Source organism: Anser anser, assembly GCF_964211835.1.
Source record: "Anser anser genome assembly, chromosome: 13".
Classification (NCBI taxonomy): Eukaryota; Metazoa; Chordata; class Aves; order Anseriformes; family Anatidae; genus Anser; species Anser anser.
Window position 1 is genome coordinate 3,055,626 of NC_139734.1, and position 26,059 is coordinate 3,081,684.

Sequence of the window (26,059 nt, forward strand, 5' to 3'; positions counted from 1 at the left end):
CTCAAAAGATGAGAGAAGTAAAATTGACAACACAAGTTCACCTCCACAAATAGACTGCCATTTTACTGAACTAAAATATGTAATAAAAGCAGTGTGCAGGAGGAATGAGATCACTAGAACATTTAAAGCTCTTCCAAGAAATACGTAAGAATTAGCTCTACTAGAAATTAGCTCTACTAGAAATGTTACGTTCATTTTCAGATCAGAAGTCTTTAAGAAACTCACCATTTTCTCTTTATCTTCTTGCTTACTTCCATCAGACTGAAACTATAACAAAGACAATGATGTTAATTTCAGAATAATTAACATAACAGTTTCAGAACAAGGTTACCTCAGCAAAAGCACACACCTAATGGGCCACATGCCTAGTAAATGTTTAATTTTCCAGATTTGTTAGCATTAAAATAGTTGCAGGCCTAGTGGGTGGAAGGACATCTAAAGACCTACACATATCCTCCCCAATCTTCATTAGCACCATCTGCTGCAGTGTATGCTCTCAATGCTACATGCTGCAGTGCTTTCATCTTTTCACATATGGCCTCTTCCTCCTCCATCTAAATCTCTTCATACCTACTTTCATCATCTCTGAACTGGGTGTAGGACACAGCTAAGCCACATGCAGAAACACTGCCACTGGTCCATTATGCCGTTTGTGCATGCAACATTTGCAACCCCCAAAGCTTTAAAATACACCTTATTACACCTAAAAATCCATAGGATATACACTTAATAGTTCTTCTGGAAAAAAATTATACAATACAGGGAAAAGTGAAAACCACTGATATTTGATCCATTTGTGGAAAAAACATCACGGTTATAAAGTTACTTTTACTTCATTTAATACTTACCATGAACATAAGATTCATTACTATCTTGTCTATCATCATAATGTAAAATTTTGACTCGAAGTTACACATTTGCACTTGACCAAGATTTCACCTTCTCTAAAACATACTTTTATCTAAATTCATAACTAGGTACTAAAATTGTGATCGACTGTCAATATCAGCATTTGTTCTAGAAAACACTGCAAAATATACAACATGAAATGAATAAATCACTTATTTAGAAACATTCTAACAATCCAAAATCAGATGCCATCCTGCTAGAAAAAAATTTTTCTCTTATTTTCAACAGCTTTTAAAAGCAACTCAGAGTGAATTAAGAGTATTCTCAGCACTACACTCGCATGGCTCATGAAACTACCTCCCTGATATAATGTGTTCTATAATGTGTTCTAGTCTCCCCCAAAAACCCTGAAAAATGAAGACTGATCTCCTACAATCCAAGATCAGCAACTACAACTTTACAGGACCTACGGAGGTAACCAAAAGAAGTGTTAGCTTCACATGGAAGCTTGCTGTATTTAGTTGTACTTGTTTGCAAGTGAATCATCTAGATATATATCTTGAAGTTCACTATGGAACAGAAAATGCCTGAACCCCAATCTGGTGGGCAGTTCAGCAACAATATGTTATACTATGCTTTGGTATAAATTTAAAGTTCCTGGCAAACAAATCAAAGCACAACATTTTATCAGTCAATAGGATTTACTGTTAATAAGAAATAAAAAGTATACCCAAAGATTAGCTACACAAACTCCTTGGTGAAACTGGTAATTATTAATGGAGTTTACCAAGAGCTTCTAAAGAAAAAAATATTAATGTATTTGAGAGCTATTATTGTGAGCAGAATCAATAGAGAAATAGAAAAGTATTTTCTTCGAACAAAAAATCAAATAAATGAAATATATTGCCTACATATGTAGCGACACTGAATGCTTATGTTGAAAAAGAGATAACTCAAGCATCAAGGAAATTTATTAATATATATGAAATACTCAATTTTCTTACTGGAAATAGGGAATAAACACACCTCAACTTCTACCTAAAAAAGAACCGCACTTCCAACACAAGTTACCAACAGCTATAGATTATTTTCCCCCATCTTTCTCTCACAATAATACCCTCTCAAGATTTTAGTCATAATTATACATTTCTTTTTTTGTTCCACTCACCATAAAACGCATAGTAAGCTAACGCATCAGTAAGTGCATGATTATCTTAAAGCTACACTTGAGCACAAAAGCTGCAGTGCAATGTTAGTAGTCTAAATTTTAAACTACTGAGTTAACTTAGTCAGATCACCTCCAGTTATATATCTACTGTATGTTATAGGCTTCTTAACTAGAACATGCTGATGGCAGTAGTGCATTAAAAATAACTTTCCCTATGTTACCTTAACCATTCTGTCACTGATGAATTTCTTCGTAGTTCCAACCTAAAGCAAATAGCTAAGATGTTGCTCATCCCTGTCATGAACACGTTGAACTACTATATTTATATTATTTGTAATCCAAGTATGTATATATAAATATATAAATCAAACTATAACCAAGTAATCTCCATTCTATTGCCCGCATCCGCAAAGAAACAAGGTCTCACGGATCTTCAGTACTTGAACTTAATTACAAAGTCATCCTGATAGTCTGCTGACAGCAGTAATATGAATTACTCCCTTGAAATTATAATTTCCACATTAACTGCACTGTCAGTGCAATACAGTGTATCATTCAAACACCACTCTTCTCACAGGGCAGCAAGAAATAAACAGGAGTATTAGCCACTAGGGAATCTCATAGTTCTGGAAGAGAAGATGCTGGAAATTATACCTCATGGAAAGACAAAGAAGCAGGAAGAAGTAGGAAAAAGATAAAAATGCTTTAAGTTACCATGATTTACAACAAAGACTACTAGGAAGTCAAACTTACTGTAGGCTCTGTTACCCTATCCTTGAATTTTGGAAACTGAGGACAAAAAAACTCAAAATCTGTTAAGTTAAATAAAAACAACTTCAATCCTAACATCTATCTACATTCTTACTTGCACATCTCCAAATACAGCTGGACAGCAAGTACAGCTACCCCTCAGCTAGGTATGTTGACAATGTACACTTCGGACATTCTAATATTTTTTAGCTGTAGCCAAAATCAACAGTATTTTTATTTGAACTTTTAAAACTGAAAATTCCCCCCTTGAATACCATTTAAATCAACCAATCATCAAGTGCTTCACTTCATAAGTTAAAATTAAAAGCCGGGAAATATAGTGGTTTTCAAGGTTTTTTGTTTTGTTTTTAATAATAAAAAGGTATTTCAAAGACTTTGAATTCCAAAGTTTCTCAGAACTGATATTAATAAAAAAATAGAGAGAAACCTCTACTGTTGACTTGGAAAATAAAACAAAATAGTTAATCAAAGAGCAAGTTGCCAGAAAGGTAGCAAAATTCACTAGCCTCTGTCTGAGCTTCTAATTATATTCCAATGAAGTTCAGAACAAAAACTTCGTAGCCTTTTAAAACAGGTCACATGACCAAGTCTTCAACATACATGTGGGAATGTTTATTTTTTTTTGTCTTACTAACCTCTTTCATAAATGCTTTTCCAAGGCGCACCACTTTAGCAAATAAAATGGGATCGTGGGAGAGATGAGGACCAAGGTAGCACAGCATGTTGAACACTTCCTTTCTCAAGTCTTCGAAGCTGTCTGCTTGTTTTGGTGCTCTCTTGTTTGGCAAAGAAGAAATTGGTGACCCTTTTGCCCCTTTTGGTACACCAACCCTGAAAATAAGATGTAAGGCATTTTGCATGAAAAAAATATTTAGACACAAATACAGTTAGGCTCACTAGTGAATTCATGCTTGTAAGCTTTATGTAGTTTTCCCACTCTTTAGCAACAGAAATCTAGCTTTTACTTTACCTGCGGTACAAAGGTTCAATTGTCACATGCACAAGCTGGCAAAGGGCAATTGCAATAGGCTTATGTGAAGTAGCATAAAATGGAGGCATCTGATCCATAATACTTTGTGCATGCTGCCAATCACCAATTTTTAATAAAGCTTCCAATAAACCAAGCTTCTGATTATCAGGAGGCTGCAAGAAAATGAACAATTAATCAAAGTCTTTTCATAAAATCTAATATTTTTCCTTAAGTAGCACACAGCTGTAGTCCACAAGAAATTCCAGAAAAATATTATGCAGACTAAATACTAGTTTATATATATTATATATAAAGTAAAAACATAAAATTCAGCTAGACATTTACGCAACAAGAACAGTTCAAAAGCAATAATAAACCAGTCCACCTAGAATCTAACATCCTAAAGAAAAACTTAAGAATGAAGTTAAAGACACTGAGCTCTGAAATATGTCTGATCACGTACTTTTCAATATGTCACAATCTATTACAGGTTGCTTCTTTACATGACATTTTAAGAACAAAGCAAGCATGTAAGAATCCTTGGCACAGTGTGTTACTCTGGATTGAAAATATGAATTTCTTAACTTTTTTCCAAATAAAGTACTTAGCAAAACTAGATCTAAAAACAAACTTCCTTGTCTCTTAGTTTGCTCATATCCTAAGTTTCACACTGACACCTACTCTAGAAGAATCTAGTTTTAAGTGCAAGACTACAGAAAAATTAAATTTAAATCATGTATCGTTTGCATGGACTTTGTTTCCTTTTAAAACTGTTTATAACACTTGTGTTATAAACAACTGTGTTTTTCTGATAGTTATGAAAACATCGAACAGTATAGTATGTAACAACAAGCAGAGGAAATTTTCAGAGCAAAAAATGCACAGATATTCACAATATTCATACTGAAATCACACAGTAATGAAGCTTCACTTTTTCTTCAAGAAAAATACATATCCATACATCAGAACAGAATCAGCCTCTTGAAGATGGAAAAGGTACATGTGCAAACAGAAATGCATACACTAGTATTACTTCACCATGCAACTCCTTACCATGCAGTACCAAAGTTCCTCTGACGCCAGGGCTTGTATTTTTAAAGTCAATCTATACTGTGTTAACAAAAGGGTACACTAATCCTTCACTGAAGCATTTAAACACTTTTCCTTGTTCAGTATAAGCAGGAAGCTTGAAACCCACACTCAAAATTACAGACTTCTTAGAAGTCATGTTGTTTAAAATATCAAAAGTCGTAATTATTTAATTGGTATTACCATAATAAAGTTTGATACTACCAAATTGCCTTGTTAGGTGATTACTACTGTATTAGAATCCATGTTTCAGGTCACACAGTCTTTCTATGGAAATGAATATTGCTTCATTTCCAAAGCAGGCACTGCTTACATATACACACTGCTTGACCGTGTCTGTCCTTAAATAAGCGTGCTCTTCTGTAACATACTCTCCAACAGCAAAAGCACATATGACAGAAAAGAGTCGGTCTAGACTTTCTGTCAAATCTCATCATACTGTTGAGTTCTGTGACCTCAAGAATTTTTATCTCCCTCTCTGTCTGTTTTCACCATTATTTGGTTACACCAAATGCATCCCAAAAGGCAAGAGTAGATGATGCATTTGACAACACTATTCATATTAAGAGTCATGAGACAATAATACATTTTACTTACAAAGGACAGAACTTCACGAATTTAAAAAAATAGTTAAGCCAGTAATTGTTAAACATTTTTCTCCCTTATCCAGGCATGTATTTCACAGTACCATATCAAAAATAGTATGTTAAGACTGCATACTGGATAAAAATCACTCATGCTGGGACTGCCAACGGTGTTGGAACCTGTCGTTCCTCATTGCTACGAATTGCATAGCTAACATACAAAAACACTATTACAGAAACAAGCCTTTTGAGAAACAGCATGCATTCAGAGAAATTCAGAGTCAGAGAAATTGCTTAGGTACAGCTCTTTATCTTCCCACCACACAGACTCTGACTTTGTTACTCATCACTGTAATGCTTCAAAAAATGTTGCAGTTTTTGGTAGAGCTTAAAATTCCCTAGTTCTTAAATATAAAGCTTAGCCACAAGAACACACTCTTAATTCTTCTGACATTACTGAGCAATGTATATGCTCCCTATGTCCAATCGAGAGTTCGATCTTCCATCAGAACGTTATGACATGTGAGCTTCAGAAAAGGCCAGGCAGCTCATCTGACTGTAGAAAAGACAGACCAAAGCAATGTCGTTTAATAAAAAGCAATACAGAGATAATGAATGGGGAAAGAGGTCAAAAATTAAAGCTAGTGAAAGGAATCAGTTTAAGCAGCAGATGTGACTGCAGTTGAGCACCAGAGAGCGGTGATTATATCAGCTGCCTAAGGAACAAGAAAGAAATTAGATTTTTCAAGCTAGGCAAAAAAAAAAAGAGGAGGAAGGAAGGTCAGAGATGCAGAGAATCAAGGTAAGGTAGAACAAATGAGAATAAGTAGACAAAACAGCTGGATATAATGAACCCAGAAGGATACAGAACATTAAGAGCAGGAGTTATCAATACTGATGGACTTGTCCACCCTTTCCATTATTCAAACTATCAAATGAAAGTAGCAATTTTTTTTTACCTTTGAAAAAAAAAAGGGTATTTCAGCAGTGGTTACAACTCTGAAATGAAGAGGAAAACAGGCTCCCCAAAAATTAAAATAACTGCTAAGCTTAAAAACAACGAAGCAAGTTAGACCTAGGGCAACATGGACAAGACATGACACAGTAGCACCTTAAATAAGTATACACTGACACAGACAAAGATACAGGTCTAATGGAAAGCACAAAGGACAGTTTCCATAGAATATGTACAATTAAAACTTTTTCTACAGTGGAGGCTAATTATACTAGCATTCTTAAGTTTGGCAATTTTTTTCATCCCAATTCTTGACTGGGAGAAATAAAGAATGCATTTTATGTCTGCATCCTTAAGGTATCAACTACGATTACAACGTAAGACCTAGAAGACAAAGCTTTTAAAAGACTCTCAAGTACATGAATGCCGGTACACACACTGTGGAGCTGATACAACAAAAAGGAGGAATCATATTAATTAATTAGACAAGGAACCAAAAGCCTAAAACGTACAGAAATCCAGAACAAATCCCAAAGAACATGCTTGAACTTTTAGCATAAATCAAGTGCTATCAGAAGATAGACAAAGCCTTCCAAGAACAGATACTTGGATACCTGTATTTTTATATTTGTTTGAAAAAAATATATTTTCATGACAATGACTATGTTCCGTTTAAAGTTGTTTTCCTGGAAAAGAAGCTACTCACAGACACTAACCTTTTCAGTTTTCTCCTCCTCTTTTTCTTTTTCCTTCTCCTTTTCCTCAGTCTTTTCAGAGGATAAGACAACCATTGTAAGTTTTCTGACGATTTGCTTAGCTTCCACTATCTCTCGCTTGTGTTCTTCAATGATGGCATTATCCCCTGGAAGAAGCTAAGAAAACAGAACAAACGTGATTTCTGAAAATGAAAGTTAGCTACTCCTGCTTTTCAACACCAGAGGCCCAAGCCACACTTGTGTCCTTCCTCAATACTAATCAGATAAAACATTCCTTGGAAGATTTTTCTTGTTATCATAATCCCAACAAGGAAGCATGCTATTAACAGACTTCTGAAATCAAAGACAGATGAACAATAACATTGTTCACTTTCCTCCCAAAAACTGGTTGCATAAGCTCCCCTTTTTCCACCAAAAACATAGAACTTCAGATTCTTTCTTCTCCCACCTGGAAAGGTTTAAAGAGTTACACCCTTGTCACTTAATAATGTAAATAATCTATTAAGATTCACCAAGAAATACCTAAAGTGGAATGAAAAGTAACAAATCATATCTATAGGACCTAATGCCTGTTACGTACATGCCTGTGTGCATAAATAAAAGCAAACAACGGTTCTTGTACGACTGTGGGGCAGGGGAGCAAGGACATTCTTGATGTAAAGTGTAAGCCTGACAGCTGCTGCTGCACAGAAGCTGCACAATATATACCACTTAATGCTCAGCACCTGTATGTTAATTATCTTCATGAAACTCTCATATCACATGAAATTAAGCCTGACTGAGAAGAGGAAAATGCCATGCCAAACACGCAGTCAAAGATAGACACCGAGACTGGCAGAGAAAATTCTGGAATGAAAGCAGATTGCAAATGAGGCTGAGAATCAACGTGACTAAAGGTGAGCAGTACAAATAGATGCAGGGGCCGTTCCCACTGTGAGACTGGCAAAAAACACAAATACCTATACAGGATCCAGCTGAGATTGCACAGGCCTTCTTAACCTGAATCGAGGCATTCATTTTGTAACCTCACCAACATTCCTTAACAAACTAGCATTACCATCACACATTCCTCCCCCCACGCTGATTATTTGAGATACTCACTCCCACTCCTGCTCCACCTGACATATTTTTAGCCAAAAAAATAATGAAGCCAGAGACAGTAATTGACAAGTCAGATTGTGAGTGACGCTATTAACTGCCACACAAATTAACAGCAGAACTACATTCCAAAATTTCCATAGCTGTAATTAGAGCTCATTTGCTTGATTTCAGTGGAAGACTTAAGAGCCTTGAAATATATGGATATTCTGAAATTAAAAATTGGTGCATAATGTAAAAATATTTTGATAACTCTAACATTCTGTTTACCATCCGTCAAATTAGTATGCTGGCTGGTTGACAGAGTGCCAGACTGGAGAGGATAAATCTCTCAGATTAAATCTGAACGTGCAACTTCATTTTGCTCTTGCAGGCTAACAATTCAGAATTCTTGTAGGTTAAATTACAGACAGATTCGTGAATATGTATATATGAGTTTTTAAAAAATATACTATTAAAAAAAGGTAAGCTGTTAATCATCCTATCACTTTCTTCAAAAATTTTCAAAAGTGAAAACACTCCAAGGGTCTAGTTTTTGAGGAAGGTTACTCAAGGCATTTAAAACCAATCTCTTATCACTTACCTCCCGTCTCCTAATCCAGGCAGGAGGTTAAACAAACCTGGAAGATACTACACAGATAATTCAAAGAAGGCCTATCCTCTTTAATACTTCAGTGTGTGCTTGTTTGAATATGTGACATTACAAAGTGTTGGGAAATTTAAAGGATATTAAATGTACATACACAGGTACTACAAGGTATGTCATGAGTCTTAAGCTTTAGGAATAGGACAAGATATCTAGCACACTTTTTAAAAAATAATTCTTCGTTTTGGCATTTGACCAAGTAGCACTGTCACTTACATGGACATAAAGATCTTCCAAATCTATCAGATTATGTTGCAACAGCACAGCAGCAACTCTGTATAAGGAAGGAGGCGTCTCACCACTTGGATCCTAAAGAACACAAGATTACAAATTTAAAAGAAAGGAAAAGACATGAAAACAAATGAAATTTCATCAACACTGTTCCCCTTGCTGCCATGTCAGTTACACCTGCTACTACTCCAAAGCCATATTGCCTTATAGCTAGACTTAACTGCAATAAGCAATCAGATTTTTCAGAAATTGTAAGATTTAATTATCTCCACATCTCGTGGTGCTTGTATGCAATTCTATACCATACTTCAAAAATCTGCTCGAATATTCTCTTAAATATTAACCACCTTGCAAACATGCTCTCTACTCCTGTGGACAAGTCTTTTATTTATAAGGTACAGTTTCTTCGTTAATGCCAGTCCTTATATAACTATACACCTTCAAATGGAAGGTGTCATGATCAAGATTGCTGACTGACCATAACTCAAGACAGGCAGCTGAAAGCATTTTCCTCAAAAATACATTATAAAATTCTATTCAAATAATGAAATTATTGCTTTTAAAACTGGAATTCTACAACATATATTAATTTCCATGCTAAAAACACTACAGCAGATGTCTGTTATCACTGACTGCAGTTCATTACATAACCAACCAATGATGAAGATAATTAAGAAATACATTACCTGATAAAATTTGAATTTGAACCCAAGGATATGGCATAAAGTTTGTGGTTCACACATGTACATGTACGACTCTATCAGTGGTACAAAGAAATCATCATACTCAGGCCTGCACTCATAGACTTCCAGGATAATATCCAAAACTCTGTTAGGATCAAGGTTAAAACATCCTAGTGGAAAAGAACAGTAGAAAAGCTTAATATCACTACTTCTCATCTTCATTCTGTTACTAATCTACAAATGCATTAATTTTTAAAATTTAATCAAGGCGAAGTTTTAACAGAAAAGAATTACATACAACAAAATAATCTGGATCACCTCTAAATACACCGATCATTTTGACTTGTGTCTAGTACTAAACCAGGCAAAAGGCATTCAACAGGACTTTCAATTCAGATTACACAGAAATTTTAAGTTACCATCTTAAGTTCAGCATTTAAGAAGTACAAAACAAATTTCACTAATCCCATAGTGCCAGCAGAAGGCACAGACTTCCTCCTCTCTCCTTGTGTTGCCACACGTATTCATGCAGCTGCATCAATGAGCCATGTAAACCCAAAGCATTATTTTACACCCCAAAGAAGTGTTCAAGTTTGCAGCTAAATCCTGACCCATCTGGTTACACTGTCGTGCCAATTCAGCATTGCTGCTAGCAATAGGGAGAACTGCTTGTTTATTTTAAGGGAGCAAGAGCAAGGATATAGATCAACTTAAGCCAGTGTTGAAATAGTATCTGTATTTCACTAAACTTTTTCTGCCACAAAATAAATACTATTATTTATAACAAAAGAATCCACATCTACGCTATTTTCTTCTTTGTACCATGAGAAAAAACGTTATCCATGCACATCCACTACGCCGCTATGTAATTACATCAGTCTTTCTTTCCCCAGAAGCTATTTCCACTATGTCAGGACCTCCTGCAAATCAGTACTTTAGAAAATTGGACATTTTATAGGAAGTCTATCTGCAAATCCTAAAACTGCAGAAGACAGAAAAATACTGTTATGCAATTCCTCAAACTGAATGTGTATTTTTTACTGTAATAACCACCAAAAACCATCTTATTATCTAGCTCTCTTCCAAAGCAAGTAGTATTACTACAGGGATTTGACAGTCTCAAGCAAAATTTTGTGACAGATGGAAAATTATCTTTATAAAATACTAGCACATCTTCTGGACCACGACTGCACTGGCACTGTATAGAACAGGAAATGGTGCGAACATTAATATATTATAAAACTCTTTGTGCAAAAAGGAAGTCTAAAATATGGAGAATTACACAACATTTCCTGTTTCAAATGTATTTTGCAATTTTATTGTGACCCTATTACTACTAAATTTAGATATATGGAAAAAAAATCACAAATTGAACTAGACAAAGGAGAAACATTTACTACTCATGTCTCTTTATAAAGAACCAGTTGTTCAGCTCCTTCAAGATTAAAAGGATATTCATGCATTGAGTTCAGTACCTTAAAATAGCAAAACACATTACTTTGTTACTTTCTAATCTTCCTGCTAAGAGATATCAAGAACATCCTCAAAAAACACTACTCTTCAAGTAGCTGCTGAAATTGATCAAAGTCACATTTGGGACTGTACTATACATTTAGTATCTAATTTTTAACTACACAACATTCCCAAAAATCAACTTTGCCAAAGAAACAGGAGCATCCAAATTTCATAATCCAATCGAAGATGGTCTGCCAATACGTTACTACCACACTACATGCCTGTATCATGTTATTTGATTCCCAGATGATCTCAAACAGTAGTCTAAGGTCACCCTCTACAGTTGCAAGACCATTTAAGAAAATCAGTACCCATATTCCTCCAACAAATTCCTTACCTATTAAAGATTTGATATTTTCAAGGATTAAATCACTAGTGATATTTCCAGATAAGTCTTGCCCCAGCTCTGCAATCAGCTTGGCGTAACCTTCATTCTCCTCTCTTAAGAGATTAAATTTCTGTTGTTTATAACTGCAAATAAACAGAAGTTAAACACTATTGTTTAACACATCCACAGTGAAAGCTTATTCATGTTCTTATGAATATTAAGCTTGCTATATAAAATGTTAACTTCAAATATATTTTCAAGAACTTGCAGTTTTTATCAGCTATTGCAAAAATGAGATAATGCAGTACGACAAATATCTGCAAGGCAGCAAGCACTCTCCAAATAGATCCATCTCTTCTTGTATTTCAGATGCAGACCATTTAGAAGCTAGATTATGTTAGCACTAACAATAAAGCTTGTCCTTACATGCTATGCTGAAGAACTACTCAGCACCTTATCAGTCTGTGAGTAAGGACCTATTCCAGTTTTAAATGCTCTTCTTTAATATAGAGACTGAAGCATTGGATGCAAATGCAAAAAAAAATACATTCACAAAAATCTATAGAGAGTGTTGCCAAAATTAACATAACTGCTTTTGCTTATTTATGGGAACATCAAATACCTATGCTTAATTGATGTAACAGCAAAAAGATATATATGCTCATACTTAATAAATTTATATTACAAATAAAATGAAAGATTAAGTATTTAATCTGTACATACAGGACAACTGTAGCAAAGAAAAGGTCATAGCAATAAGTGAAGTTAAAACAGGTTTTAGCATTCACATGCTTGAGAAATATAAGAGGGCTAATGATGTTCTATTATTGTCAGTGACTTGTTAGAGTGCAATGGAACATTTTTCTTAAAGAAAAAACAGTATTTTATTACAAGAAGCTTTTTTTTAGAAAGCATTATTACCAGATTAATTAGCATTGCCCTTCCCCACCCACTCTCTAGAAAACCCTTACCCCAAAACTTACAATAGCTTTGTCTTTATTTTAACAGATTTCTGATTGAACTGTTGAGACTGCTTGATAAGTCCTAGTGATTCCAGTGTTTCTGGATCTAAACGCTCCTTTAGGACAGTATCAGATACAAGATACTAAAGAAAGACCAAGAATACACATCAGATTTGCCAGTCATGAACACGTAGAAACATACATATCATATACCCTCACACTAAGTTTGAGGCAGAATGCATTTAGAAGTGAATACAACTGAGAAACTATTTAACTAGAACTAGAATTTTACAAGGGTACACTTTATATACAGAACACCTTGAATAAGCAAGCTGTAGAGTCTAACTGCTGGTTACAAAGTATACACTGCTTAGCATCTACGGATGTTATTACAAGAACTGCATATTACAAAGCTTAAACCCACTCTCTCAATATGCTGAAAGAAGCCTTATTTTCTTACGCTGATTTTTCCTACAAGTCAAGCTTATTCCAGATGGCTAGGAATGCCACTTCAAAAGGCAAGAGTAGGTTGCATAAAGGAGAATATAACACAAAATGTACTGCAGAAGCAAAATTTGTTTAACTGAGAAGGGAGGAAACTTACACTCTCTCAAAACTACTTCCTTAAAGGATTCAAACAACTAGACTATATTACTCTACCCATAACGCATGTGATAAAGGTATGTAGAAAGAAGTACCAAGTCAGCTAACATAGCTGAAAAATGCAGAAAGAGGAAAAGTTTAACCACTTCCTGCTTAATCAGTTAGTCTAGTAAGAGATCTAATTCCCAGCGTTCTCCCAATACTTCTCTTATACATATTTTATAATTTTTTTTTTTTTAATTCTCATTGAGGAAACGAGAAAAAAATCAGCAAACATGCTTTTAGGAACATTAAAAGTTCAAATTCACATTGCAGGACAAAACTCTGGATCAAAGTTACTTGTGTTACATCTCATTCCTGGAAACAGTGTTTGTTTCTGATGGCATGTATCATAGCTGCAAGTGCTCACTTCATCATTTCTTGTCTCCATGCTATATTCTTCCCCAATCCAAAAAGTATTCATTAAACAAACAATGCAGCAGCCTTACTGCATGAGAAGTTTGTTTGGTCACAGAACTCCTGGATGTCCCTAAATATTTTGCACTGCATTAAAAACAGGAAACTAAATGAACTACTCACATACAAGCAGCTTTGCATCTTACAATCTTGAGCTACATTAAATCTGTAGGTCCAAATGGCTATAACACTAAAACTAAAACAATGTTTTTTGAAAATGGGAAAGTAAATTTTTCATGCAGGTTGGGCTGCATCTAAACTCAAGGTCAGCAGCAAGAAGAACAAGTTACCTATATATATATATTAAATTGTAGTTTATTTTTCTATGATGGATAAAGCTAACCTAAGGAGACCTCCCTGACCAGACTAACAATATGGAAGATACAAATGAAAAGTTTCAATCCATAGGAAGGAATAGACTGACTGCAATAAAAGTATATTATCAGCATTCAAACTGCTTAGCCATCCGTTATGAACTGTAGTCAATAAGCAACAGTACATACACAATAATTTTCTCCTGAAATCAGCGGAGAAAATAACAAGCTCAGTGAGTTAATTCCTTTAAAAAAGAACCCAAAGGTTGGTCTATCTGATGAAACAACAGGTCTACCTATGCCATTTTCTAAACTAGATTAAAAACACGTTCAGCCTGAACCATCTTGTCAACAATACAAAACAGCTAAAAAAAATACTTCTTTGTGTATAATTCCTCAAGTTGTTAAAAACATTTTAACAGACTTCCTCAAAAAACAAAACTGCAACAACGTAGTTTTAAGATTATCTATTCTTTCTTAACAGATTTTGGCATATACGTTTACCAAAAGAATTTGTAAGTGCAACTGAACTTACCAAACAGGCTAATACCAGTTGAGTAAAATTATCCCTCTTACTTTTTTCTTCTAAACAACTTGTTTCAATATCTAGAAGAAAGGAAGAGGAGAAAGAAACACACGTTATTTGTGGAAATTTGCCTCTGTCACCTTCACGGAATTTACAAGTTTCTTCTATTCTTAACTATTGCAATAAATGCTCATGACGACACAACGCAAAGTAGCTTGTTTTTAACACACTAGCTGCCTGTAACATTGCAGCTACTCATTCACCTTGAGATCCCCGTAATATTTCAATGACAAATCTCACACATGCACAAATCTCACAGAAAGGTAGAACAGAAACCAGAGGAATGTCATAATCATAATTCTTTTCCCTTTCTTTGTTGGAATGAGGTTTATGGTAAACACTAAGAATGAATAATAAGCAAGAAAATAGAAATACAAATTGCTGAAGAGAACTGGGTGACCCTAGCTTTAATGTCACATCGTTCTAGTCTCTTTTCCCTTGTCTTCAGAATAACTGCTGTCTGCAGTCTTTTACTAGCTGTAATTCTGTATTTCCATTCTTTTTGCATTGTCAACGACTGAACTCAATTCAGAAATTCATTCCTGTGGAAAGAGAGGCCATAAAACAAAGGAAGTATGCCTGCCTAAAGTGGCTAAAAAAAAAACATTTCATTACAGGAAGCAAGGAGCTGCAAAAGGAGTGGAAAACTCCGTAAACAAAGAATCAAAGGCAGACATTACCAAAAATAAATAAATATGTACAGACACGAGCACAAAAATACACAGAAAAACTAGACCCACAAAGTGACAACAACAAAAATCAGAAAAAGAGACGCCCAAACAGACTGGAAAACAATGATGTAGCAGGGTGGCAGCAGAGGGAACAGACATGACAAATCAGTCTGGACCCCTGCACCCAAGCATCTCAGCCATGAAGAATCTGGAGGAAAAAAATTAGTTTAAGGAATACAGATTAGAGGATAAAAACAAGAACCAAAATTCTTATATATGGAGACACAGTAACTGAGAGAAGGCTACATTAAAGGGGGAAAAAAGAATCCTGGTAGCAGCAGACACAGCTTAGAGGGGAAAAAGTGTTAGGGGAAACTCATGGAAAAATAAGCAAGAAAGCATATCAAATTTCATTTGTCCCCAGAGTAAACCTACCTCCCAGTTATACTATTTCTCTGCTGCTAGTAAATCTAGTAAATGCAGGGCAGCTGTCTACATAATATGGGGGGGGGGGGAGCAGACACACACTAGTTTCAGTTATTCAAACTGTTTAAGGAGCAACCTGAGTAAATTGTCTAACCCAGCTCAAAAGCAAAGGATATCAGTACAATACTGCACTATAAAAACTATTACAAAGAAAAAAAAGATACAAATACAGAGTGAAACATTATGAATGAAATAGTCAAAATGTATCAGTTCAATATTACAGAACTGAGGCTGCACATACAAATTTAATTGGCTGTGAACAGAGACATATAGTCTCAGCACAGAGGACCCTAGACACCTTCAAACCAGTGCCTGTGACGAAAAGACTGACAGCAAAATTCACTGAAATGTGTTGAAAAGAACAAAAAGACATAGAACAAGAAATTAAAAGTATGATCTGAAAAAAAGTATTCAGGATTAAAATTCTAAAAACGTGCCAGAAACAGCTTTGGATCAGCATTATACAACACAAAAATCTGAAAGTTATTACCAGAACAAGAGGCATACATCTTTAAAGCCTGCTCAGTTTGCAGATAATAACTTGGCAAGCAATTCCAGTTGCCTTTAGGTTTCTGCACAACTAGTACAAGCTCCATTTCACTAACGATGACAGTGCAGATAGAAATATTTACAGAATGCATTCTGAGAACAGAAGATTATGCACCGATTTATTTAAAATACTTATATGAACAATAACTACATTAAGTCACTGATTCCATTAGCTAGCATCCAATGTTCTTCCAACCTATCTACTTTAACTTTTCTTGACAGAACAATTTCCACTGCCTTTAATAGGTAAACATATAGGAACTGTAACAGAACAAAGCAGAAAAGACATTAAGAACTTTGATACAGATACACCGAGAAAGAACCAAACATTTTGTAGAGGAAAGTAATGCTATACAGATCTAATGAGTTTTCCTGAAGAAGTGAGCAATTAGATGTACAAAGCATGCATTTCTCCAAATCTATCAGAACACTGAAAAGGAAGGGAACACAACTCACCTAATATGCAGAATACATCAGCTAAGATGGAAGGCATGTCTTCCCGAAATTCCTAACAAGGAAAAATAACATACATAGTAAATACAGAAATTCCAGCAACTACACTTAAAAAAATAAATTATTCTGTTACATAAAAGAAAACAGTGGCTCTAGAGGAGGCATCCTACTGTTGAGTACCTTTCTGCTTAATACAGAAGGGTAATTGATTTATAGCATTAAACCTGGCATCAAACCAGTAACAGGTTTTATTTTTTCTTAAATTATAAATGGGTAATTAGTTAAGCCCTGTCACAGGCCTGCACTCATTCAGGAATAACTAATTGGGAGAACAAGTTCTTAGGTATATTTGCCCTTGTCAAAGCCTCTATATTAAGCAAAAATCCTCAAAAATTTCACAGCGAGATGCAGATAAATCAGAATCAGCTTTTAATTAAAAGAAAAAAAAAATTACATGTCACAACACTAAAGCTTCTCTAGAAAAGCTGTTTTTCCTTCCTGTGATTTCCAGTATCCTTCTACAATAAATATGACAAATGCAGAAGATGAAAGGATTAGCATTCTATATGTATGAAAGGAACTTTAAAAGTTACATTAAAAAGTATACTTACAGTATATAAATATCCGTATGTATATTATATGCAACATATAGAGATGCATCAATAATAAATAACAGTAGCATCGAATAGGAGCATTATTTTAATGGTGGTCATGGGACTTGGACATCTCAATAGTAAAACGGTAAACAAGAAACATAAATTACAAAAACCAGTAGGTGGCATCACTGCCATGCTGCATAAGCAAGTTAAATCTATTTTTATCATTTATGAAAAACTTCAGTCTTCATATGCCCTTAAAAAATTTGTTTATGCTAAAATGAACAGAACTACTCCTCACCACAAAAAGTAGGGAATAAACAGAAACCCTAACAGCCTACATACACTTCAAGCACCCAGAGATGAAGAAAAAGGACTTGACAAGCACAACTTTTTAGATGTGAAAAACACGTTTCTCAAATATTATCCTGCTTGATTTGCATTCTGACTTAACAGACTAAATATTTGGTAAGTCTACAATTAAAACAAATATAAACTTACTATAACATCACCAAGAACATTAGAGGCTTGATCATGCTTCAGATTTCCTCTGACAACATGACATGCAAGCTCATACAAAACCTGTTGGATATCTGTTGAAAGAAAACAGATGATTAAAGAACGCATTAGGTAATCCCTGGTCTAACTTCCGAAACCATGTGTACAAGAATACTGTAGTCTTCAGACACTTGACAGGTAACGAGGACATGTTTCCCTTCACGAAGAGAGGGATTTTACTGACACTGACACATTAAATCTGAGCATCAATGTTTAAGACTTCGCATAAGCAGGCAGTAAGAGATGATCTACTTTCCTGAGAGTTTACAAAAAAAACAGTAAAATGGGATGAAAAACTACAGTCCTGAGCATAACGACTTGAGTCTGCAGTTGGTTTAACAGAAAACTTACAATTCACGTGGATATTATATATTTCAGTTCAGAACTTTTTTTTCTTAACCTTCTTATAACAGATGTACTTTCAAAAGCCATTTCTCTAGCAGAAAGTAAGATTTAACTGGGGAAAAATGTCTAACCAGGATTTATTACTACTACTATTTATGGAATTCCCTCACAACCAAAGAACAAAAGCTTATATTACACTGAAATACTAAACACAGGTGCATTTGAGAAAAATCTTGCAAAGTTAAATATGGTGTTTGCAAAAACAGCTATGGTAAACTTATAAAGGATTGTTCTTTAATAAACAGCAATGTTGATCTACTTTTTAATACATGAAAAAATTAAAATTCCATGCTTTCAATTTGCAATTGTACCACATTTTCCTCAATAAATAGCATTTTCAATGATCATAATCATTTTCATTTAAACCAACTGATTAAGAACTTGGGGCCTGCAGACTACTGTCATTTCACTAAATACAGATGATAATAAAAAGAAACATGTTACTTTTACTTGTAACAATGCTTTTGGCAAAGAACACTAGTTGCACAAGACCTGAATATAGCAGGATTGGTTCCTATATCAGTTCTATGTAAAACACCCTTACCACTTTGAAGGCCAATTCAACAGCACAGCTTAGGGAAGTACCAAATTTAAAGATTTACAATGAACCCAAAGCAGCCATAATCATGGCCTTTGTCGTGTCTCTGCAAGTGCCTTCCCGTAGTGGAGAGAATTTGTTATGCAGGTACACTGCCAACCCTGACCCGGCCTCACAGGCCTGGGGTATACTGGACTTCAACAGATGTCTTTCTGGAACTAAAAGACAGAATTGCAAGTGTCAGTGTACTCTTCTCAACAGGATCCTGGTCATGTGGACTCAAGTTCTCAGCAGTCAGCAACTCTGTATCTCACTCCAGACTACAAATATTTTCAGTTGATTTTTTGTTTGGTTGTTTTTTTCTGCCCATCACCAGAAGGATTTCAACCCTTTCTACTGTCTTAATAATTTCTTCAAAATAGCTACTGTGTGTATCTAGTCATTCGCACTGGATCTCTTAGATTCTGACAGCAAGAAAAAAAATGTAAGAATTGCCAACCTTGGTCTAGAATAATTAACATCTGGTGACCATTCTTAGAAAGCTTTGGGAATAGCCCATTTGCTTTGCTAAACAAATTGTTCTTTCTTAATGTTACTTGTAAACCAAAACATTTCAATATAAATTATCTTCTCCGCTATTACTATCACCTATGACTATTTTAGCAAGAACTCAAATCAGCACCTAAACAGCACAGCAACATTTGCTGTCTTAGCAATATGGAAGCTTTTCTCCCAATAGATTCTGCAGAGTAAATCAAAATGTAGTTTTTCTTTAAACTTCAAAGACTTCCTGAAGTAAGGATTTAAAACTTAAAGACAACAGTGCTTTTCATTAACAAAAGGGATAGCATCTGTAACATGGGTAATGTAAAAATTACTTTCTGCAGTCCACAATCGCACTTGCAGGTATCAGTATTTACATAACTTGCTTTTAGAACAAAATCTAGTGGTATATTGAGTTTGTAAAAAGGAATTGTACTTTCTACAGCTTAAACCAAATACTAGCCAACCTTAACACCAGCTACTACTGTCCAAGTAATCTCTCATCATGACATCTGAAGACAAACCTAGGTGCGATGTCTGCACTGCCTTGCTACCTGTAGGATTCTCCTTTAGCATGCATTAATTGCCAATGTATATGAACACTCAAAGCAGATACATACACTGGTATCATAATCAACTGTTTCCAGGCTTTCTTTTCATTTAATTTGAAGAAAAAAACGAACACACAACTTACCTCTGAAACCGACATTATCATGGCTTTTGTTTTCACTGAGAGTGCGACACAGTTGCAAACTGCAGTAAGAGAAAACATGAAAAATATAGATATTAGGATATTAGCATTGAATAACCAGCATATGTTTCAGGGCTCTTGTTCTGGCTAAAATAATTTTAACTCTGGCAGTTTAAATACCTGACTACATTTTAGTTTTCATTAACATTTATTCAGAGGAGTTACACAGCAAAGAAATACGAGACTTCTAATATATCAAACATAGAATAAGGCCTTTTTACTTCAAAAAAGATGCTTCCTAACATTACACGTGCTTACACATAGAAAAGTCAGAAAACTAGGTGATATTAGTACACCTAAGGAGCCATAGAAATGCTAGCACTAACCTACTGTTAGACAGTGAGGAAATGTTCATCTATTTCTATGACTTGCCATCACTTCCAATCTCTGGCCTGCAAAATTTTTAATGTTAAACCACGTGCATGTCTTCCAAATGCAGTCTTAGCAAGGGTGAGGCAGAACTTTACCTCTAAGTGCAAATTCTCATCAAGAAGAGAAGCCACCATAGGCTGCAAAGACCTGTTGTGATGTTTTCTTGGCTACCATCGAGGTCTCCCTCAAAAATATCAGCCATATGTAAAAATTACACTAAGTACCACACAGACTGCAATAAAATAATAGTCCTTTGCATTATAAAATAAATGCTTAAATAGCAGCAGGCTTCACTACACTGAAGGCTTAGAAACAGATGTGCAACCCAAGCTGCTGAGGATTTTCTCTCTTCCATTACATTTTCACTACAGGATGAGGCTTCAAAAACAATTTCACATTTAAAAGCAACAGCACTCAAAAAGAGGTAGCGGTTCACCTACCGCATTACAGACATTAAGGGAAATCCTAAGAACTTCCTTCACGTTTGCGAATTTCCAATCAAGCTTCACATTTTTCATCGTAAGTCTTTCACATGCAGAAACGGAAGACAGTATCAGAGCTACAGTGTTCCTATATAAGATGCTAAGTCTACAGTTTCCCGTGTGAGCGATTTTTTAGGCAACATTATCTAAAAAAGCAGGTATGTACAATTATTATAGAGGCTTATCATGGAAAAATAAATTGTAAAGGATTCTGTAGCAATCCAGCACTCATTCTATTTGCATCCTGTACAGATTATTACCTCTCTAGCAGGTGTAAACAGCTGTTCCAAGAATCAAAGGACAATATTTAGCAACTACAAGGTAAATACACCCTTAAAAAACAACTGGAAAATAGGCAGTTTTACGTATAGGTATAATGTAATCAGCAGAAACATGCAAGCTCAGCAAAAGTGAGGGTATGGCTAAGATGTTCTTAATGCTATTGAACAAAATGCAATATGTTTTGAAATAACCTGAACAGACACAGCAAAATAGAGGACTGTAAATTTATTTTATTCTTCATGAATGGTAAATGCACTTCTCATTTCTCAAGTGTGGATGGATTTTCCCAGCTGTTCTTGGAGACTATTAATTCAAGTCAGATTTTTCTTCATATTAATTACTACTCCTCAATGAAGAGGTTATCCTGCTCTCATTTCTAACCTCTGTACGCAAATAACAGGAAAGTAAAACCACTGATTCTACAAAATTATCTACCGAGATGCACGTCATGACCCCTACGACTTAAGATGATACCATCACATAGGTTGCAGTAGCAACAGCCCTGACTGCTTGGACTGAAGAGTTCACTGAAGCACATGTTAATACAAAATACAAATTGTAACCCTCTTCCAATCCCATCTCCAGCGATACCAAAATACTAGTATAAAAACTTCATAGCAATACAGGACCTGTTTGATCAATATAATAGGTCATACTAAAGATCAGCCTGTAAAGCAATCTGCTTTCCACTTTTAATTACATTTGAAAAAATGACTTAAAAATCTGGGAGACGGGGATAATAAGTTTCCTTAGGTCTACATGGGAATTTTGGTGGTAGAAAATAATGCGCTGGCATTCATATTTGGATATAAATTAATATCTGTGCTTATATTCTCCCATACAGGTAGACAACCTCTATAAAGGTGGATGACCTTCCCTGAAGGTGCTGGCAGGCAGTGCAGCTCTTTCATAGCTCGCTGAAGAGAAAAAAAGAGCACGTTTGCTGCTCCTTCATCCCTTCCTTTCTGTCCTTGGCCACACAGTTCTAGCTCTCGTTTCAGTTAAATCAGTTAACTCAACTGACAAACCCGGTGGAAAACTAGTGAAGAAACAAGTCATCTGCCACTTTGCAAGCTGAATCAGCCCACCAAGAGGTCAGATAAACACCAGAGTGAATGATGCAGTGAGGAATGAAGACCAGGCAGAAGCCCTCCCACCCAGCACCATCAAACCATGACATCTAGTCTTAGCTAAGTGCCTAAGTTAAAATCAGAACATTCGTCTTTTCAGTAGAATAAAACCCACCAATATTAGTATGATTAACTAACTCAGGCAAAAAAAAAAAGCCACTACAATATTTTCCCACCTAAACAACACCCAGAAAATGGAAACTCATTAGTTCGTTTTCAGTTCAATATCCCAAACGTTAAAAGCTCCCTTGAAACTTTTATTATTCTAACCTTGGAGCTCATTTCTGCATGTTTAGGACACAGAACTTCTCCATTCTACCACAACTTAAATTCCTTTTGAATATAAAATTATGTAATAAATTTGAGGTGCCATAGATAACAGGATAACCCAGAAAGTAAACATTAAAAAAAAACAACCAAATAGAACCACTTCCGAAAAAATCAGTCTCAAAAGCAAATTTGTTTTGGATTAAGATTGGGTAGATTTGTTTAAACAGGAACTGTGAAGCTGTGTCGATCACCTATAGAACAAGTTGGCATAGCAGAGCCAGAAACCCAGCCTAAGCCTCCCAACTCACACGCAGCGTCCTATATACTCAGTTACACTCCCACACATGGTCTACGGCAGTAATTATCATAAAGCACATGTGCCTGCAAATATGGAAGTATATGCATAACTTAACTGATGTGGGTAGTTCTTTTGTTGTGCACAATCAATTGCATTTTGCAGTCAGAACGGCACAACTACAACCAAGGTCTGTGTTCCTGACTCTCAGCCCTTACATTGCTCCTCATGCTACAACATTCCTCATGGAAGTAAAGTAACATGCTGGGAGTGCCTATAAGACGTCTCCAAATTTCACGTTCGCAGAATGTTGAGCTTTTTCAGTTTATCTTGCAACTTAATATACTGCAGAAACTGCGAGCTCAGCGGTGTACTTGGCTGGACTTCTCCTTTGAAGGGTCCTCGATGCACTTGATCCATCACAAAAAAACAAGTAACTATATCCCTGTAACAGTAAGTGCTTGCCATTGCATGATTGCATGTGCATTATCAATGGCCTACAGTCATAGATGAGCACCTTGTCGTGGAAGCCACTGGAGAAAATGATGTAATTTAAATACAAAAGGACAGTAGATGGGTACACAAATAGGTCTAGAAGGAGTCTAGACTGATGAGAATAATAAAGCAGTCACACAGATGCCAACTCAATCTCTCTTTTGCAATAGCAAAACAAATACACATAATTTAATAAAGTGTATTTAGACAGAGAAGGGTCTGAAAAAGAGATACAAGGTGACCACATCCTGACCAATTTTTCATTTTGGTAACAAAGAATGCTTGAACCTAGCACATGATCTGCATTCATGTATCTGTATTAAATATTACATATTGGTAGCTGGGTTAATTAAGTTGAAAGCATGTACAGCTTTGAAAAAAGAATCAGAACAATTTCTACAAAGTGAATGGTCACTACTAGTTCAGCTCCAGAACGCTGCCTTATTAAATGGTTCATTTTAGAAAGCGCACTGTTTTATTTTCCTCCAGTAAAATGGGAGATTAAAAGCTTTGGAAAAAGAAAGACTAAGTTAAACACTAAGAAGCGCTCTCAGAAAAACTTAGTTTAGTAAAAAGTTGTCTAGGATATTGGCTACAGATACATTATTTTGCTTCCAGAAAATACTTTCATGCATATTCCACATTTATAAAGCTAACACTGTAAAAATTGACAGCCCTCATCCAAGCAATCATATTTCCTTTAAAATGGATGGCTTCTTTTGAAAACTACTGATAAAATCATGTCTGGAACTGCATTTCAGCAGTATTTGGAATAAATAATTTGGAATAAATGCCACAAATACAGGAATCTAGCCTATTTTATTGGCCCACAGCAGGTTATCGTTTTCTCCCTGGTCATGCGTACAGAGTACCGCTGGAGGGGAAATGAAAGGTGTTAGCATGGCCAAAAGTTCCTTCCACCGTTGAAGTTCTGAGAATTCAATTCAAATGGTGCAACCGTCATTACCGGATCAATTATAAAGTTTCTGTCCTTGTGCAGTCTTCATACAATCTCCGTGTCCATAACAGCGAAGTTACAAAAATCATCATCATATTTGAAATACATAGAGCAAAAAATGATTTAATAACCATTATAGAAGGAGACTATCAAGTGAATTTCACAAAATAACACCATACAAAACCAGAGTCTGTTTTATTATAGCCACTTAGGCATTTTTAAGAGACGTACCCGTTTATACATTTCATTCTTTGTTGTTCATACAGAAATTCACTCAAGTTCAATAAAAAAGGCTCTACTTGTTGCCTAAATATTGTTCAGTTATTGCCATAAAACCTAAGAGTTTTAAGAGAGAGACTGAAAGGGTATCAATATGAACTTCAGCATCATTTGGGGGCTCCTGAACATGTAAGTTATTGTTGTTAGAAATCCAGGTATTGAACAGACTTCTGTTCACCTTGCATCATTCACATCAAAACACGTTAAAGTGACATGACAACACAATAACTGTTCTAGCACAATTCAAACACAATGGCTACAGAGGGGCATCCCTTCACTACAAAATGGAGGGTCTGGGGAAAATAGAGTTTTGTGCAGAGAGCCTCTATGTTGTTTATTCCCTACACCACTACCTCTTTCTTCATGCATAGGGAAGATTATTACCCTAGCTGCACAACCTTCTAAAATAGATGAACAAAAGAAAATAACATAAGGAGTGAATATCAAGAAGTGTATCTCATATAGTGACCCTCCAAATGCCTATGTTTGAAACTTTAGGGTTTTTTAGTTACAACAAAGAGCAAAAGCAAATAGACGAATTAAAAAAATGAGCATTTAAGGCTATGCGGTTGGTAAATAGGGCACTATTGTCCCAGGTAACATAGTAACAAGAAATTGACGAAGTGGTGAACAACCCCCGGACCAGCAGTGCTCCTGGAACACAGCAGGCAGCACGGCTTGCAAACCTGCCGAGCAGGGATTGCTCAAGACAAACAGAGGGAAAGCCCTGAAAAGGAAGCCCCTAGCACACCCGGATCGCTTTGGGAAGCCGCAGCCAGACCCTCTGGCACCCAGGCGTTACCCCGCAGGATAACTGGGGCCGGCCAACCAACCCCACCTAGACCGAGCCACAGAACGCAGCGCCGGCCACCTGCCAACGGGCAGAAAAACGGAACGGGGGCCGAGGCCCGGGCCCGAAAGGCCGTGGCGGTGACAACGCTCCCGAGTGAAGGGGGGGGGGGGGGGGGGGGGGGGGCGGCACCCGCTAACCCGGCCCAGGGCAGGAAGAGGGCGCTCGGGCAACGGGCGGGCCAGGCCCGGCCGGTGGGGCGAGCTTCGGCGAGGCCCGGCAGCGAGCGGCGGAGCCGGACCCAGGGGGGCGGCGGTTGGGCCCTCCGGCCCCGGTAAGTCCGCAGCGCCCCCCGCAGCCGCGCTCAGCCCGGGCCCCCCTCTTTCCTCCCCCCTGCTCCCCCCCAAGCCCGCGGCCCCGCACTCACAACTCGTTCTTGCCCCCTTTCTCCCAGTTCTTTATCCACTCGGCGGGGATCGCGCCCGCCATCTTCCCCGTGTGGCGCCGAGAGCCCGGATGGGGGAGCGGCGCCCGCGGGTCAGAGGGGACGCGGCGGGCCGCAGGGCACGACGGGAGCCGCGCGAGCTGTGCCCGGGGAGACGGCGCGTTCGCGGTCACGACGCATGCGCGGT

General features: G+C 36.6%; 1 protein-coding gene across 3 annotated transcripts in view; it reads right to left on the reverse strand.

The window, feature by feature from the left end:
* THOC2 (THO complex subunit 2) overlaps positions 1–26,059 on the reverse strand; it is a 54,517-nt gene extending 28,458 nt beyond the window's left edge. Inside the window, exons 1-13 of one of the 3 annotated variants that reach the window (XR_014571876.1) lie at positions 25,855–26,046; positions 20,018–20,076; positions 17,781–17,872; positions 16,687–16,738; positions 14,474–14,544; positions 12,587–12,708; positions 11,613–11,746; positions 9,764–9,930; positions 9,063–9,155; positions 7,103–7,258; positions 3,759–3,931; positions 3,424–3,619; positions 226–267 (exon numbers count right to left, since the gene is read on the reverse strand). Coding sequence is in view for 2 of the 3 variants with exons in the window: in XM_083797021.1 (XP_083653147.1) it covers positions 226–267; positions 3,424–3,619; positions 3,759–3,931; positions 7,103–7,258; positions 9,063–9,155; positions 9,764–9,930; positions 11,613–11,746; positions 12,587–12,708; positions 14,474–14,544; positions 16,687–16,738; positions 17,781–17,872; positions 20,018–20,076; positions 25,855–25,916 (1,419 nt within the window). In the remaining variant the exon portion in view is untranslated. Of the gene's footprint in view, positions 1–225; positions 268–3,423; positions 3,620–3,758; positions 3,932–7,102; positions 7,259–9,062; positions 9,156–9,763; positions 9,931–11,612; positions 11,747–12,586; positions 12,709–14,473; positions 14,545–16,686; positions 16,739–17,780; positions 17,873–20,017; positions 20,077–20,886; positions 20,907–25,854 lie in introns of those variants that run through there. The other 2 variants (XM_083797021.1, XM_083797020.1) reach the window with 2 other exon arrangements.